At 29.5% G+C, this 18,250-nt stretch overlaps 1 protein-coding gene across 1 annotated transcript in view; it reads left to right on the top strand.

Annotated features, from left to right (window-relative positions):
- LOC121128192 (uncharacterized) overlaps positions 1-17,586 on the top strand; it is a 40,462-nt gene extending 22,876 nt beyond the window's left edge. The window contains exon 2 of the mRNA XM_040723767.2: positions 16,215-17,586. Coding sequence (XP_040579701.1) covers positions 16,215-17,179 — 965 coding nt within the window. The 3' untranslated portion in view covers positions 17,180-17,586. The remainder of the gene's footprint in view (positions 1-16,214) is intronic.
- Positions 17,587-18,250: the final 664 nt, after the last annotated feature.

An 18,250-nucleotide genomic window follows, 5' to 3' on the forward strand; every position in this document is an offset into this window, starting at 1 on the left:
CTTGATAGCTATTAATTTTTCAAACAAAATACCTAAAACAATTTTTTTTGTTATAAAAAAGTGTAGTTATTTCTTATATCAGAAATTATGATCATGTGAATAATGAAAAATAGAAGAGAGTAAAATAAATTGAAGTTATTATCAGATCTTCCTTTTCTTCTCATGAGTATTCTACCTATGTTAAGAAATACGCAGTTTCTTCTCCATATTTGATCTGTACCTACAATTTCTTCCATTCCAATTTGTCACCAAATACACTTGGATTCCTAATGGAAATTAAGATATTGAAAAGATAGGAAATACATATATCCATTGATATAAATATGCTATTGATCAAATTATTGTTTATTAATCCAATTACAATTGGCGATTCGTATCTACATAACACATCCTAAACGTTGATAATCAGTTTCGGGGTTAGTTTTGAACATTTATTTATAAATATATAAGCTTTTGTTCACCCTCTCTTGTGAATATTCTATTTATAATGTGGTTAGTGAACTGGGTAAAAAAACCAATAGTAAAACGTATTTAATTACATGATAAATAGTTTGCCGGTCATTATTATTAAGTCATCTAAATTTTGAATAATTTTGTAAGTATTACATCCATTTTACAGTCTTAAGTACCAATGCTAAAAATATTTGTAGGATTATAAAATAAAAATATATCTATATTTTAAAATAATCTCAACAACATGAATTTGGAGTTTAAACAAAGTATCCTTTATTATTCACTTAGTAAAAACATGGAATTTTTAATATAGTCAAATACTCATTACAAAATGTAGGGCAAATACTTGGTAGATATTCACCTGTCAACACAAAATGCAATAGATCACTTTTTGTCAGGTGATACAAAATTGTTCACATTTTTTAGAAAGCTTTCAACTGTTTTTCCCATAAGTACATTCCAACGGTTGTACATAAGTGGATTTCCATAAAAATTCGTTGATAAGATCTCCGATATTCTATGCCACGCAGTGTCGAGAGTTGATATTTTGGGAGCAAATTTTAAATTGGCAATTCACAAAGTTGCCAAACAAGGAAATGTATTATCTCCAGCCCTATTCATAACTGATATTAACAGTTACCACCAATTAATCTTTTTGTGAACATTCTTTTTATAACGTGGTTTTTAAATAGGTAAAACAGAAAACGTATTTATTACATGTTAAGCAGATGAACGATTATATTAATTACGTAATTTAAAAGTTGTAACATATTTTAAGCTATTCCATTCATTTTGCACTTAAACATATGAATTAAAGTGTTAAAATACTTTTATGAATGTTAACACCATAAATTTAGGGGCTTCTACTAAATATAATTGTTCTGTTTATATCTTCGATAAAGAGTATTTTGAAATTTTTGTTACTTTATGCAAATTTTCTAGCCATCAGTTTTTTGTTGAGATTGCATTTATTAAATAAAATAATCGCCACTGTTGTAGTAAGCTTCAGTCGTCATATTAAAAAAATAAAAAAGAAGAATGCAGGAAATCAAAAGTAAAAACAAAATATTGATTTTTAAGTAAAATAGTTAATTAGATTCATTATACCTTGGTTAAAAATGGCTATATATAAACGATTATCAAAATAAATAATGAATTCCATATGATTTAATGTCTCAAGAGCATACTGAAAAGTATTGGCAATAAAATGTAGATAATGGAATAAAAAACATTTTTATAAATATCGGGGTACATTACATCCCAGTTCTTTAATGGAGGTTTAAAAATATAATAAATTGAGATAATAAATCGAAAAAATAATCCTAGTTATTTATGGCATATTTATAATTCTACAATGTCTCCCACATAATCTATTTAAGGCTAAGATTATTGCAAAACTCTTAGGAATAATTAAAAAAAAAAAGAAAAAAATATAAGTTTAAATATTTTTTTAAATTTTATGGGATGAATCAAAGAATTTACTTTTAAAAAAAGTTGGGATAAATATATTTGATTCTCAAATTTATTGTTTTACTAAATTGCTACATAAATCACAACTTTTGCATTGTTAGTTTGTTTTTGACAAATATAACATATATACTTATATTGAAGTGATTCATAATTTTCTATTTTTTGAAAAAAATGGAAAAAAAGATGACTTTACGAGAAGAAATTGTAAAAATTTTTCAAGATTGTTTATTATTCAAAATTTAGTATTTTATAGAATTGAATATCTTATATTAATAAAGAATCTTTAAAAGTTTTTAGAGAACGGATTTTTCTAGAAATCTTTTTCAATAATAGAAAATCACAAATAACACCAAATGACGTCTAACTTTTTTATCTGTCAACATCAAACTAAAAATGAAAAATGCCTGATATTGTCAAGATACATTTTGGGTATATGTAAAAACATTATAAACAAATAAATTTGATGGTCCAATCAGTATTGAATTCGAAATTAGAAAATAAATTTTTATTTTAAATCTGAGGGATATATTTAAAATATTAACTAAGCCAAAAAAAATTATTTATAGGATTCACATCGTATTCTCATGTTCCTCAAGTTTAATAATTTTTACTTGTTAGAGATAGTGTATAGGAACCTTCAAGGGGGGTCGTGTTAGTTTATTTTATTTATTCTTGAGTGTTCGGCGTTCCTTGTTTTATTTTTAATTATGATACATTTTTTACATTTTTAGTTGTTGTTATTTCTCTTCTTATTAGTATTGTTAATAAAAATCTTATCAAGAATACACGTGTGTTTCAACTATGAAAAAGAGGTTCGTGTATCCACAAATTGGAAAGAGAGCATTGGCTCCTTACATAAAATACTTCCTGTTGGATATCATTGGGATATTATTTTATCTAAATTTGTAAAATGTCACCAAAAGTTAGGCCTTAAATATCTATAGAAAACTCAAAAATGGTTCAAACATAGTTGTGAAACGTCCATTGGGTATTTTTACGATGAAATATATGTTAAAATTAACTAATATTTAAGTTTAAAAGATTGTGAAAATGTATTTTATAAGAATTTTACAATATGATTATATATACATGCTTCAGTTTATTCGTCTGTAGATAAAAATGGTTACTTATATTTATTTGAGCAACAAAAAAGTATTCAAAGTAAATTTAGTGAAGTTAATGAAGCATGTAACATGGCTATTGAAAATAATAATAATTTCCAAGTACAGTCTTTGAATTATGATGATGCAAAAGTGAAACTGAGTAGTCAACTTGATATTTTGAAGTTAGAACTTCCTAAATTTGATGGAGATTTATTTATGTTTTCTGTTTGGAACGACACATTCTGTTAATATCCTGTTTACTAACTCCTTTGTAAATTCAATAGCTAATTGCTAGATGAAGTAGGAGAGATTGAGTTGTAAAATAAATTTTGTTAATTCCTCATTCACTTCAAACTGGTTTTACTTATACTTACCAAAGTTTAAAACAGGATACCTGTGTTATAATGTTTGTTTAACTGAACCTATTTAGAGATTATATAGAGTAGGAAACCAAAACTAGCCGTAGCATCTAATCACAATTTTATACATATTATTTTTAAAACCAAGGTTTTCCGTGAATAGTGTAGGATCGGTACAAGGACTGATTCCCTAATCAGTCTCTACCAGTCTTTTTTTTTATTGGTACGACTTTTATTACCAATCAACGGTTCGAAGGACCGATACATCAATTCAATCTTTTGTTCCTAGCTAATTTTATAAATATTCTTTACTCCTAGCTAGGATTTAATAATATAAAATAGAAAAAAATTATCAATGATAGATTATCAATATATACACAGTTGTCCAAAAGTTTTAAACCTCTCATGTTAAATTCAAATTATTTTGGCGCAACATAAATCCATCGTGAATATGATTGGCTGATATTGAACAGAGATTCAATCATTATCAAAACGAATCCATAAGGTCAAGGAAATATCACTCCCTCAGCCGTCATGTACCTCTTACGGAATTCATTCAAAGTTTTTCTTAACACGAAAAACGCCAATTCATATTTATCGACTTCTATCCGGAAGAATAAGCTTATGTTTGATTAAGTATACAATTAAGAAGGTCCATGAGACCGTAAGTGTCAATGATAGGCAGAGATTCGGTCGCCCTAGGAATGCTTGAAATCAGAATTTGAACCAAAAATTCAAAATACAAAATGATCGGATTTGGTCGAGGTCCAATGTTTTTTCCTTGGACAGTATAACGATACCTCTTCTTTCAAACATCCGATCTCTAATTGTTCGGGTCCGAGTTTCGAGTTCCGGAATTGAACTTCCATTATTTTTGTTTTGCCCTAAGGTATCCGTATGAACAAGTGTCATTACATCGCAAGGATTTTAGAACTTGTAGTGCTAAAAAGTTTGAAAGTAACCCCTTTCTTGTTTTCCAACAAGATGGGGCTCCCATACGCACCGGATGCCGAACCGAAGAATCGTTGGAAGAACCCATTCCGTTTTGGTTCAAATCAATGTGGCCACCTTCAAGTCCAGATGCCAATTCCTGAGATTATTTTATCTTGAGTCGAAGGTGATAGTCTAGTCCTATCAAAATTTGGATACTCTACTAAATGCAATCGAAGCTTTATTTAATCTGTACACCATGCAACTCATTTTTACGTTGATTATCATCAATAATTTCGAATTATAGCAGATATATAGAATTAGTAACTAATAAAAATTATTTCTATAATGAACTTATAGACTTTTATTAAATTTAAATTCAGATATTTTTATTTATAAATTAATTATTGCATTAATAGTTAGATTTAAAACATTTAAACAACCCTTTATACAAATTTAACATGTTTTAGCCACACTTCTGACTTTAAAATATAGCTATCGTATCCTATGAAAGAGGTTTTGTTGAACAGTTGAAAAAAACATATTTAGTAATAACGTCAATCCAGATGTTGTAGTTTATATAAAAGACCCGAGGAAGACCAATCTAAGGACTGACAATTTTTTAATGACCAGACGTATAAGCAAGGTTGAAAATCCAGTGTGGAACAGGCATTAAGGTGGTCGTACTTTCTATTTTTTCGAAAATCAAAAAATGGTAGTATTTTTTTTAGGTATATTTTCACATATATTTCAAAAAGACAGGATAACCTTAAGCTACATCAATTTAATTTTGAAAATTAGAGAAAATGCGGTTTTTTTTTTCTATAGTTTGCAGTACTGGCTTTTTTGGATAACTTATAGATATTCATATTAAGGGAAAGTAAATGTATGTATTGTTCTTGATGTGAAGAGTTCAAATATCAATAAATTTTAATCATGAAGTGATTCGAACCTAGTTATTTGTTCACTTTAAATTAGATAAATAAGCAGTAATTTCAATACGGTTTTGTTTGGAGAATATTTAGAAACATATACTTTAATTTATTAAGCTTATGATGCATATCTGTTGATGCTGTATTTTATTAGTTTGATTCTAGTGGTATAATAAGAGAAAATAAATATCAGAATCCAGAATAAGTTATTAACATAAATTTTGTTTCATTAAATGATGAAAATATTCAAATTACATTTGAATCAATTAAATAGCGTCAAGTTTTTCTTTTAATATATCTTTCTTATAATTTATTTATTTTAGAAGGCTCTGGCGGTCTTGCTTAGAGTCATTCTTTGACACCTCTCTCCTGCTGGCCTCCTGATTCCTATTTGTTCCATCTCTTTTTTCTGGTGAGAAATACTGTGAAGAAGCTGCTGGGACCATTATAAAATCCTTCTCACAACTTTGTGAGTGTCATGGCCATTTTTACACTTTCATTGGTTTTTGGATGTAGTTCTTCAACTTGAAAATTGTTAAGTAGAAGTTAAGAAGAATGATTTACGTTTACCTTTTATTAGATTGATTCATATCTGTGTTATTATGTGTGTTAACTAATATAAAGTCAATGTTAATTATGTAGAAATAGATTTTGGCTATGGATTTACAAAATATTTAAAAGTAAACTTAAACCACCGAAAGGGCTTAATTATTACTTTTATATTTACACTAAGTATAGCATCATCAAATCGTACACTTACTTAACTGAATGTTAATTTTCGATTAAAATTTATTCATATTTGAACTCTTCACATCAATGGCAATACATATGTATTCCTTTAATATGAATGTTTAAATTACAGAAAACAAACCAGCATCGAAAAATATAGAAAAAAACTGCATTCTCTCCAATTTTCAAATTGAAATTGATATAGCTTAAGGTGAATATATATTTTAAAAAATTACATTTTTGAAATCTACGTGAAAAAATATAGTAAAAAACATTACCAGTTTTTTATTTTCGAAAAAATAGAAAGTACCACCCAGCCTAATGGGCATGTTAAAAAAAGAAACCAAAAATCAACATGGTAACCCTATCAATTTGAAGATGTTTTGGTAATGACGTTTCAATATATCAGCTACAATCAGCTGTGACAAGAGAGGAAGGAAAAAAGGATATAAGCAATGATATTTGCTAGTATTACTCCGATGTCGATCTCCAATTCTACTCTGAGTCCAACAAGGGCTTACAATTATAACTCAGCAACAAATCCTCAGGTTTACGCTCCTTCTTTTATAAATACACACGAACGTTCAAACAGGTTTTGAATATATTTGAATCTATTTAGCAAAAGACATAATAATAAAATAAAATTCGTTCTTAATACTACCAACTACAAATCAACGGCCCAGCTAAAAGACTTATTTACAATTATGCTCATGGGACAGCAGTCTTTTGAGTTTTTTTAGACCGTTCCAACACAACCCGTGAAGTAGTCAGTTTAAATAGAAAAATAGTCCTTCTTCATAATTAACAAGTTATATATTATGGAAAAAAAAATATATTTGGTCCAAACAAATACGTGTTTGTTACAAGGGAAGTGTGTATGGAGAGTAAATGTATGTGTTTCTATAATAAAGCAGGCACAAATAAACTCGTACATACGTGGCATTATTGTAGGATAAAGAGCGAGAGAGACCTCTTATATAATTATACTACCTGTTTTTATATGGCCTGCCTAATAAAAAAAATTATTCTACAAGCTTTCAATATATATGTATAATATATAGAACTCTTGCAATCAAGGTACGTCCTCTTGTCAAAGCAGAAATAACTTATTAATGTATCTGATGTTCTCTCTTCGTGAACAGCACTGTAGTTTAACTCAACGATAAAAAACAAAAAAGTAACAACAACATGCAAGATTGTATAGAATTAACTGATATGAGACAAAGTGAGTTTGTGAGCCAAACCCCCTCACTAATGTCCGTGCAACGTTTCTACTCAAAGATGAGCTCATGTAAAGAGCCTGACCTACCGGATTGCAACTATGCCTTATTTGCAATGAACAGCAATATTCCCTTCGTGCCAAAAGAGACGGATGTTGACGACTTTTTCAAATGGTTCAATGCTGTCTGTGCTACCTATGGGGACGTCATCGTTTCAGCATCCCTTAACAAGCATGGCGTGTACATGGTCAAGATTCGTGATCTAAAAAAAAAAAAAAAAAAATCCTGTGTACCGTGAGTTAAGTTGGTATGTGGGAATTAACTTTACTCAGCAACTTGTACCCAAATCTAAATTCCACAACATCATGTCGCAAGTCGACTATGAGCATTTCCAGCTACTCCAAGCTCCCGGTGTTGTACTTCCAACAGTGGATTCTGTACTATCTGCGTTTGAGGACATATCTAAGGCTCACATACGGTCCTTTAGGACGGACGTTTTTGGACAGTCTCTCTTTTATTTGACATTTGTTGAAGATAGGATACGAAAAAAGATGCTCGATGGGATTCAAGTTATAATAAAGGACTTAAGAGTTCCTCGATGTTTTTTAAAATATGGTTTTGGATCTTTGGATCAAAATTTATTTGAGCCACTTCCTACAGAGGATGAAAGATGGGATGAGGGTAACCTCATTGAGGGTAAAATATGTTTTCCTAGCGACTTAAATAAAGAAACAACTTAAATTTATGTAGCTTTATAATCCTTTTATAACTATATAATACCTTTATAAACGATTATATATTTTTGTAAGATATTTGTATGAATTTGTACATGAATAATAAATAGGTTTTTTTCTTCTATTATTGTATATACGAGCTATGATTCAAAATATAAGGATGTACTTGATTGAACACACATTCCCTATAAAATATTTCAGAATTTTTATTCACCTGTAATATTTTTTTTCTTTCTTTCAGGTATTATTCATATTAATTAATATCATTAAGTATATTATATATCACGCCCAACTACATGGAGTGCATGAATGTAAATTCGTACATCCTGTTGTTCGCGTAAACTATTTGATGATCTTTAGAAAAAAAATTAATTAAGATACGATAGAATTTATTTATGATACGAGTATGTCTACTCATATTAATGATCTTTTGATTTAAAGCATTTACCAAGAAAACGAGAGAATAAATTATTTCACGTGCCAAGACGAATTTGGATCAACATTTTTGTATCCAAACAATTTTTTTTCTGCTTTACATCATAATGATACTATTCGATTTAAAACAAATGAACGAATATTGATAATACTTTTCATTACTCAAAAGTAGTGCTGTATTTACTGTAGACTAACCGAGTTGAGGCGTAAATCATCAACTCAATTCGATCAAAAAAAAGAAAAGATACAAAATTAAATAACTACACATGCCCACTCCCTATTTACTAATTTATATTCAATGAAATACTTTCGTCATTTATTTTACTATTCTATTCTATTATGTTTATGCATAGATTAGAAGCCCCTCACTAAAAATAATGATTGTTTAAAAACTCACAATAGGGACAGCATTACTAAATACATCACATTTGATCAAACTTAGGGATAAAAATCAAAACGACTTCATAAAATATGAAGTCGCCTCTTTTTTTTTTCAAAATTGAAATTTTACTCACCATTAGAGTTGAGCTGAAATATCATCAACTCAAGCATCCTTTATGTGAAATTCAAGCCAAATACTTGGGGCATTTATAAATTAAGCCTACCATGTAAAAAAAAATTCCTTAACCCTCTGTTAGCTAATGCCATATTTATAACACAGTTATTGAATTAGGTAAAAAATAAACCTCAAAAGTAAGATGTATTTAATTGGGGATGATTTAACTCATGATCAACAGTTACTGATCATTATAATTAGGTCATTTTAATATAGTGTCATTTTTTAAAATATTCTATCTATTTTGTACTCCTAAATTCCATTCAAGATCCTGAGTGATTGATGTAAAAATAACTGTATTTTTTGGTTAACTAACTTTCGGCTTCCAAAGTAACCCTTGGTTTTGCTCAAACGATGCACCCTATATATACTTTATGTCTATTGCCTCACTCCTAACATTGATACATAGAAGACTCCAAGAACTATAAAAGAAAAAAAAGGAACAACTTTTAAGAAGATCACTTAATTAAATTAACTAAACCTCGATTAAAATGACTAAATATACGAATATATTCTAAACATGGGAGGATACAGATAAATAAAGAAATACATATATTCGGAGTTAATTTTTCAAGAACATATAGAAAAAGTATTGGCGATAAAATATAGATAAAAAGGTACAATTAGCATTTTTATAAATCTTGGTCTGGATAATATCCCAATTTGCTAACGGAGGCTTCATAAAATATTAAAAACTATATATATTTTCAGTTTTCTTCAACGGTGTTAATATAAATTTATTTTGTTATCATTTCAAAATAATCATCATATCTCAACTTGGACTAGATAAGAATTTTTTTGTGACTTTTTTTAAAGAAGGTGAACTACTTATTTATAATAATAACATGTTTTATACCAGCAATTTTATTTCAAGTTTTAATCAATGGATAGAAGAGATAAGATTGTCATTTGATTTATAGTCATACAATACATATATAAGAATAGTAAATCAATAACTCCTTCATCAAAATCTGTTTAATCATATAATGTAAATGATTTATTTCTTATCTTATTTTTTTTTCACTTTTGAGAATGTTAAAGCTATATTTTAAATCCTTTTGACAATCCCAATAACGTATTTTAGCATTGAATTCCCATATTTCCAACTTTTGGGTGTTATACAGGGTGCAGCATTATAATTTTATTTTTCAAAAGACAATCAAACAAGTTTAAAAAATCAGAAAAGTTCTTTTTTTTTCTATAGGTAACGATAGTTAACATTTAAAATTTTGTTTTACAAAGCTTCTATAATATTCAATTGGCGAGGCCTTCCCCCGTCCCCCCTTCCAATTGTCTAAACATTAAACTTTGGTACTTGTACTTTAATATCAGGTGATTCTTTCTTTTATGTTTCTCTTTAAATTAAATTTAAATGAATAATTTTACACAAATATTTGAATTATTTGTTTTGGATGATTAGTGGATAAAAAAAAATTATTTTTTCCCAATTTTGAGAATGTGTTAAAATAATGGGTATTTCAGAATAGATGGGGACCAATAACTTGAAAAAATTGCAGAAAATGAAAACTGATCTGGAACCATCAATTTTAACACTGTTATATTTAGTGTAATTACACCATGAAACAGCATTTTTGAACGCTGGCTGAAAACAAAATTTATTATTTTAATTAAAACCGTAGAACACGAAAATGACTATTAAAACTTTCAACCTTTTCAGTTTTTGCTTTTCAAGCCTATAAAAATTAGTCATGTTTTAAAGGTAAAAGGATTCATTTCCATATTTGCCATATTTTGACATGAAAAAAAATTATTTAAAACCAAATTGACCGAAATTCAATCTAAATCAAACCTTTTTTAAAGTAATTTAAAAAATTGACAATGTAAGGTCTACTTTATAACTTCTGCTAGGATTTATTTTCACTTAATGAAAAAATAAAAAAGATATTCGTTTCTAAGTAAGGTTTTTCAATTTACTCTATTTTTTATCGGTTATATACCTCTTTTATTAATTGTAATTAAGAAGTAATAAATAATTCATTTTTCAAATGCTGAATGTTTGTATCAGTTTATTATTTACTTTGATTTCATTTATGTAGTTCTTTCATTTGGAAATATGGCAGTGAATCTTAGTTATAGCCTACAAACTTGATTTTTTTATAACACATTAAAGGCCAAACTTTTAAGGGTCATTTTCGTGTTCTAAGCCTTAAATAACATTAATAATTGAGGGGTTCAGCCTCCAAGATCTTCATTTGCTTGCATAGTAATATTGTTCAAATAATTTTTGCAAATTTAAAATTATGGAAAACGAACTAAAAAAATGGTTTTATGTTTATTAAAAACTGAACCTATTACCTGATTTTTATACATCGTACTAATAAAGACTCTGGAGTTCAATGTCATAGGGTAGGAAAACTAAAAAAGTATCTTAATCCTTCAGAAGATGAAGCCCATATCGGACTAATATGGATTTTTTATCTTTCTTATAAGTGAGATTGTCCTCACTAATAGGAATTAAAAGCCTTACACCGTAATTCTGACACCTTAACGCTGTATTTAACTTTGGTATAACAAATTTCCCTCAACGAAAAATCTGCATAGGTATTTCAATACTTTTATTTATTAAAGTATTAAACTTTAATAAGATTTTTATTGAGTGAAGTCTAGTTCAGAAATTTGATGATTTTTATTATGACAGTTATGATAAAAGTACCAATTCCAATACTTATACGTGGGTCACCAAATATGTGGTACACTTTTTTAGGAAAAATTTGTCAAGATCTATTATGTGCTACAACAACAATATTTAGAGAAGATAATAAAACATATATAAGATCTTTTCTTTTCCAAAGATTCCATCACTATTACTAATCCAGTCCTCTACAGGGGGACAGATGGACTTACAGGTGGACTTCAGTCTGTCGATATATATGTTGTTCTAGTGAAGCTCAAGAGCCGTTTTTAGAGACTCCATATTTGGTTTTTGGATAGCACAGACCTTCTGCCCTATTAACCTCAATACATAATAGTAAACAGGATTCAGATTTGGGCTTCACAGTGGCAATAACTCCGTTAACCAGAATCCATAGGGCCCCAGAACGAATAGATTTGGGTAGTCCTGTTCTTGCAGTATATTTACCATAACCTCTAGTGTCACTATAGCTCTCCATGGGCTTGTAGACAGTGGCACGGGAGACCAGAAACCTGCGGGGAGACATCCATTATCTCTAGCCAAATTCACCAAAGTGGTTTTTAGACGAAGCTAAGTCATAGTTGACTTTCTTATAAACTTTTCCGACTTATTTTATCTGTTACGAACTAAATGAATTTTCAAAAGTATACCGCAAATTTGTGGACATATGGTATAGTAAAACACTTTTTAACTATGTCAGTACCTATGCATAACGACACTATCGATGTACTGAACAACACTAATCACGATTTGATTTTTCAAAATATTTTATTTTACTCTTAAATAATTTATATTGAGGTGATTATGTATTGATTAGAGGTGTGCTGATCTAGCGTATGGAAATCTGAAAACTGATATATCGGGCAAGGGATGAAACATCTGCATCCTATTGGTATGGGAGAAAATTTTATTTAGTCAATATTTTATACGATACAGTCAGAAAAAGGAGATTTTGCAAAAACAAAATGTTTTAATTTTTTCTAGCCAGGAAATGTTTAATATACTGAATACTCGCAATTAGATTAAGGAATACTTTTGTGTTGGCTGATGTAATGTTCAAAATTTTCCTCCTTATTCATTGAATAAGGTAAAAAGTCCAAAAAAAGATTTATTCATTTACAAAGATTGACTTCTGTTACAAAAAAAAATCTTCTTCCTAATATTACTAAACCGGATACAATTGGAAAGAAAAAAAATTGAGTATAAAAGTGCTTTGAGACGGTTCCCCATCAATCTATTAATTGAAATATATTCTCATGGTTGAACATCTATATTTCTTGAGCTAGTGATATCTTGTCACTGAAAACCTACTAATAAATACTTATTTTTGATTTTTTAATAAAATGTATCCATTGAATATAGGAAAGGTCATATATGTAAACTTTGCAATTTTATCTACATATTTACAAAGTTAGCAGCAGTCTTGTTTAAAAAAAAATATATTTTTTAAGTTTTCGGCTTAAGGAAAATTTTTGTAAATTGTAAGTATTTTTGTTATGAAAAAAAAAAAAGAAAATGAAAAAGACTATTGTGATTTTAACAATTTTTAAAATGTTAATGTTTAAAATTTGAGCAACTTAGCTGATATTACGTTTCATTAAGTTATCTGTCAGACACAACACAAGTCCAAATCCGTATCAAGGAAGGTTTTACTCTGTTTTCGATCCTTACCTCTAATTTGAGTTCAACAAGGACTTAGAATTATAACTCCTCGGAGTTATTCTCCATATTTCATAAGCGCATTCACTCGTGGTTTCACTTTATACTTAAATTTTCTCGACTCAATAATGAAATTCTAATGAAGGCAGATTTAGAAGACACTTTTTCAATTTTGCCATAAACATAAAACAAAACCTGCACGCTTAAATATGCTTATGATTTACAAATGTTATATTCATCTATAGGTTCTAACCTTTAAAATAAAAAAATCTTTACTTATAATACCATATACTAGTAGAGAGTGCCCACGTTTCAGGCCTGAATAGAGAACAAAAACCCAGAAGGAGAAGAGCCAGATGGAAAGAAAATTATTTTTTTTTTCTTATTTTCTGTCAAAAAAAAGGCTCTGTTAATTACTTTGAAGGCCCAGAAAAATATTTTAGGAGCATGCTTTGTTATTTTATACATCTACTTCCTAAATTATGAACTACTCTGTTTGCCCAATTTGGATTCCATTTGTGATAACACCAAAAACAGACTCATAAATATATACCTATAAAATATGATATATATAAATATATTCTGAAAATTATACTGCTTTTAATTAAATGTCATTCTTAAAAGAAAAAGGATTTTTGATTTCTTTAATAGCATTTTTCTTTAAACTGTAAAAAAACACGACCGTATGTCAACAATATCACCCAAAAAGACATAGAAAGATCAACAAACTTTTGTTTTACTTCGTGAATTACAATAAAAATAAGTTTTTTGTTTTTAAATTATGTTTTATATATATTGTCTAAAAACATTTTCCAGATGTTTTTCTCTTCTTTTCTTAAAAAAGTAATTTCGTTTTTTTCGCTTTATTTCAATGCTTTATAAAAATTTAAACCAAGTATACCCCGATCTGTTTTCTAACGTGCTGCTTAAGAGAATCCATTTTCATAATTCCCTTTTCGTAGAAGCTCTTGTCCCAATTGGTAAAAAACAGCCAATTTTATGGGCCTCTATCGAAAAAAAGTGTTGGCCATATACAGGAATGTCTAGTCCGGACTATAAAATAGATCAAAATTAACTTCCCATCCCCGTTCCTGGACCTTCTAGCGCGTTATCAAAGATATGTGGGGGTTCTCTTACAAGAACTGATAAAAAAAAAAGAAGGAACAAAGTGAGTGAGTTCATCAAAGCCGGAACTTTGACCGTTTTAGAACTAAACTGGGACAGAACAAGACTGAACTGGATAGAACTGTAGTCTTTAGTACTAAATAAGGACTAATGCAACACTACTCTTAGTCCTAGAAAGAACAAAAAATAAAAAAAAATCCCTTCTCTATCAATAACAAATGGGCGAATGTTTTGTTCTAAATTCGAGATAGTTATAATTTTTAATTTATTGTACATTACCATTATCTTAATGAAAGTAGTTAAATTCATCATTTTGAATGCGTTAATGGCTTCGGTAATTCAGTTGAGGTTTTAAGTAATTATTGACAATTCTTTATAAATATACTCATCATTTGTAATCTCCTAAACTTTAACAACCGATGATGTTTTTTCATTAAGTATTGAAATATTCCTGAATACTTTGAAGTTATTGAAATAGTATTCAACTAATTTCAAGCAACTTCCTTATTGTGTGAAGAAAGGTACTGGAGGTAAGGAAATTTAGTATGAAGCGGTAAAGTTCCGTTTTCTTTGATCGGTATCTAAAAATATTTTTTTAAATTTCTATAATGAGCTTATTTGTCCGTGGATATTACTTTTTTTGTGTATTTGAGCGAAAATCTCAAAATAGGCTACCCCAAATTGAAAAATAAAAAATATTGTTTGGAGACAATGAGTTACACAAACAATATTTTTATTGTTCAATTTGAGATATTTCCTTTTTTCAGAATTTTGCCCAATTTATTACAGTAGGACACTCCATCCGTGATAAAAAGTTTAAACATATTTTCATCAAAGCCCAAACCAAGAGTTTGTTGAATACTCTGAACGACAAAATTTGCAAAATAAGCAACTTTTATGTCGATCATATTGATTAGATAAGGATAATCCAAGAAATGGACATCTAAAGAAACCATCAATGTTGCTGTCATTGATCGTTCCTGCTTTTCTTTAGTCTCATGTATTATTTTAAATTTGCTTTAGCGTTTTTGAGATTACATTCTTGATGACAATCTCCATTTATCTAAGTAGAGTCCTTCTAATAGGAACGGTTCTATTGGCACATTTCTTCACAAATTTAGAGAAATTCGGGTTCTCCGCGTTGAAGAAAGTTATATTACGAAACTCAAACCTTAAATAGGTCGATGATAAAGTTGTGAAACTCATCATGAGTCAAATGTTATTCGTATGCATTTATTTTCGTGATACGGGACTAGGACATTAAGTTTTGTTTGAACCTAGATTAGGGGGGGGGCTGTAAGAGTATTGACCTTCATTATTTACAATCTAGGAGTTGTACAAACTCAAAGGTATTCGGAAAAAAATTTATTTTTTGTAACAACTGTTTTCCTATATTTATATGATCCAAGAAGCCTACTGACAGTTTAAATGTATTAATGTTGTTTAATATGTCACCCAACAATGGTTACAAAACATCAGTTAAGAGAATTAAATTCATATATGAGGCTTATTGGGCTTAGATATTACCTTTCAAAACAATTATCGGAATAATTTGTAGTCCCCACCAAAGGATTAAATAGAATAATTTATACTTAGAATGGGAGATATAAAGTTGAAAAATACCAATAAATGCATGTAATCAAGACTAATTTTTGAGATACCATTTCCGCTTGTTTATATCATATTTGTATAAGTATAAGATTAAAAAACCAATGATTACTTTTTGAAAAAAAAACAACAACAACCAAAAAGATATATTAAATGTGAATTATCATAATTTTAATAATGTCTCAATTTTATTATTCTCATTTATTCATTTATATGACTAATTAATGTTTATTGTTATTCCTTTTCAGAGCCAATTTCCCCTATTTCGACGTCAGAGATATTTCATCGACCTTCCCACACATTGAGCGTTAGTGGAGAAGAAATAGGAATTGTAAGCATTGTTTTAATACTATGGATCGCCGCCATAGCTCTTTTCATAAACCGCTGGGGGAAAATCCGTCTAATGGAACCATACCATCCATATATCCGACCTGAAAGCAATGCTGAACCACTTTCAGATGACACAGCTGGAGATGGCTCTCGTCGAATGTCCTCCAATCCAAGAGCATCCATGGATGGCACTACTATACCCCAAAGAAGAAAAAGTATATTTCCCGGACCCATAACGCTCGAAATACCCTCAACGTCACCCCGTAACTCAATGTCAAGCAGCCAAATGGATCGGAGAAAGAGCGTACTAGATCTATGGACGAGTCAATCCGCAGTTCAACTACGGAACATGCATGATCGAAGGCGGAGCTGTCTTTCAGACTTTTCAGCTAGTCGAAGGGAAAGTTTTTTTCTACATCGTAGAGAGTCTTACTTCAGCGCTCAACCCACTAAACTAAGTCCAATGAGTTGTCACTACAACTCCAATCGATCCGTCTCACTTCATCCCTACTTTTATTTAAACAGTAAGACACCTCCGACTCTTAGATATACTCCAGCCTCAACAGAGAAGTCTGACAAGTCCTCCTTGTCACCCCCACCCCTCATGGATATCCTACCAAATTACACTTCCCCCATTCAGAATTATCCTCTTGAGGGAGAGGTTGTCACACAGATTCAAATCCATGACGAAAAAGACTCTCTTTCCAATTCATCGGATCAATACTATCACCAAGTAAATTCTAAAGTCATGAATCGACGCTACTCCATAAATGGACTCGAAGATGATGAAGGGGATATACAGAATGAGGAAGAGGAGAGGGATGAAGTATCAGTTGCATACTCTCACTCAGACACAAGGAGCTCCAAAGTTTCAGAAGTTTAGTTACATTTGTAAATAAAGGGATATTTTATAACTGTAATTAAATGTCATGTATTGATATATTATCATATATTAAAAAATATATATATTAATGGATACAAAAATTATAATATATTGGTGAAAAGATTTTTAAATCATAGACAGTCTGAGCTTGCTAATACGTTCATTGATTAAATATGACGTACTCAGTAACACAAAATGCATGTCAATTTTTCTTTTCCTCCTTCATTATTTTAATTAAACATATAATATTTTAAATTTTAAAACTGACTTGATTGTATTTTTGTAATTATTATTTGGACATTGAATAATTTCTGTATCGGATTATAAACTTTTATTTTTTTGACTGATATGTGTAAATTATATAAAAAGAAAGAAAAAAAAAAGCAAAAGATTTAATTTAAAGAAAATGAACGCTTTTGCGATGTGACAATGACCTTTTTTCAAAACAACATACAGATTTCAAAATAGGAAGTCTCAATCCAGACTGTACAACAAGACTCAACCCATTTTAATGTCTCAGACAGGAAGCTGTGGCTCCTGATTGATCACTTTTTTGACTTCATTGGGAAAGAAATATGGCCCATCAGCAATACGGATCTTAATCTGATAGATATCGTATCTGGGGCTACGTTGAATATATATATATCAAATATTTTATACCATCCAGTACTCTATGAATGACTGCATCAAAGAGAGCATGACCAACGTGCCAAGGAACTCCCTTTTCAACGTCTGCTGCTTCTTTCAGCATCAAATCAATACCGTGATTGACGCTAGAGGTAAATACATCAAATAAGCTCCTTCTCAACATTCATATGTACAATTCAAGCCATATTTAATAAAATCCGCCAAAAAATGTGGCCCCAGTTAGAATTTAGATATTTTTTGATAATTAAACCAATTTAATCTCAAAACCTTGTATAGAGACACTATATAAAATGAATGAAATCTTGCATTTAACTCATATTTAATTAAGAAAAAGAGGACATCACTTTATATAAAATGTAAAAAATGAATTTGTGACTTAAGATGCCGTTTAGCAACGAACTAAATACTCCTTCGCTCATAAAA

Source organism: Lepeophtheirus salmonis, chromosome 13, assembly GCF_016086655.4.
Source record: "Lepeophtheirus salmonis chromosome 13, UVic_Lsal_1.4, whole genome shotgun sequence".
Lineage (NCBI taxonomy): Eukaryota > Metazoa > Arthropoda > Copepoda > Siphonostomatoida > Caligidae > Lepeophtheirus > Lepeophtheirus salmonis.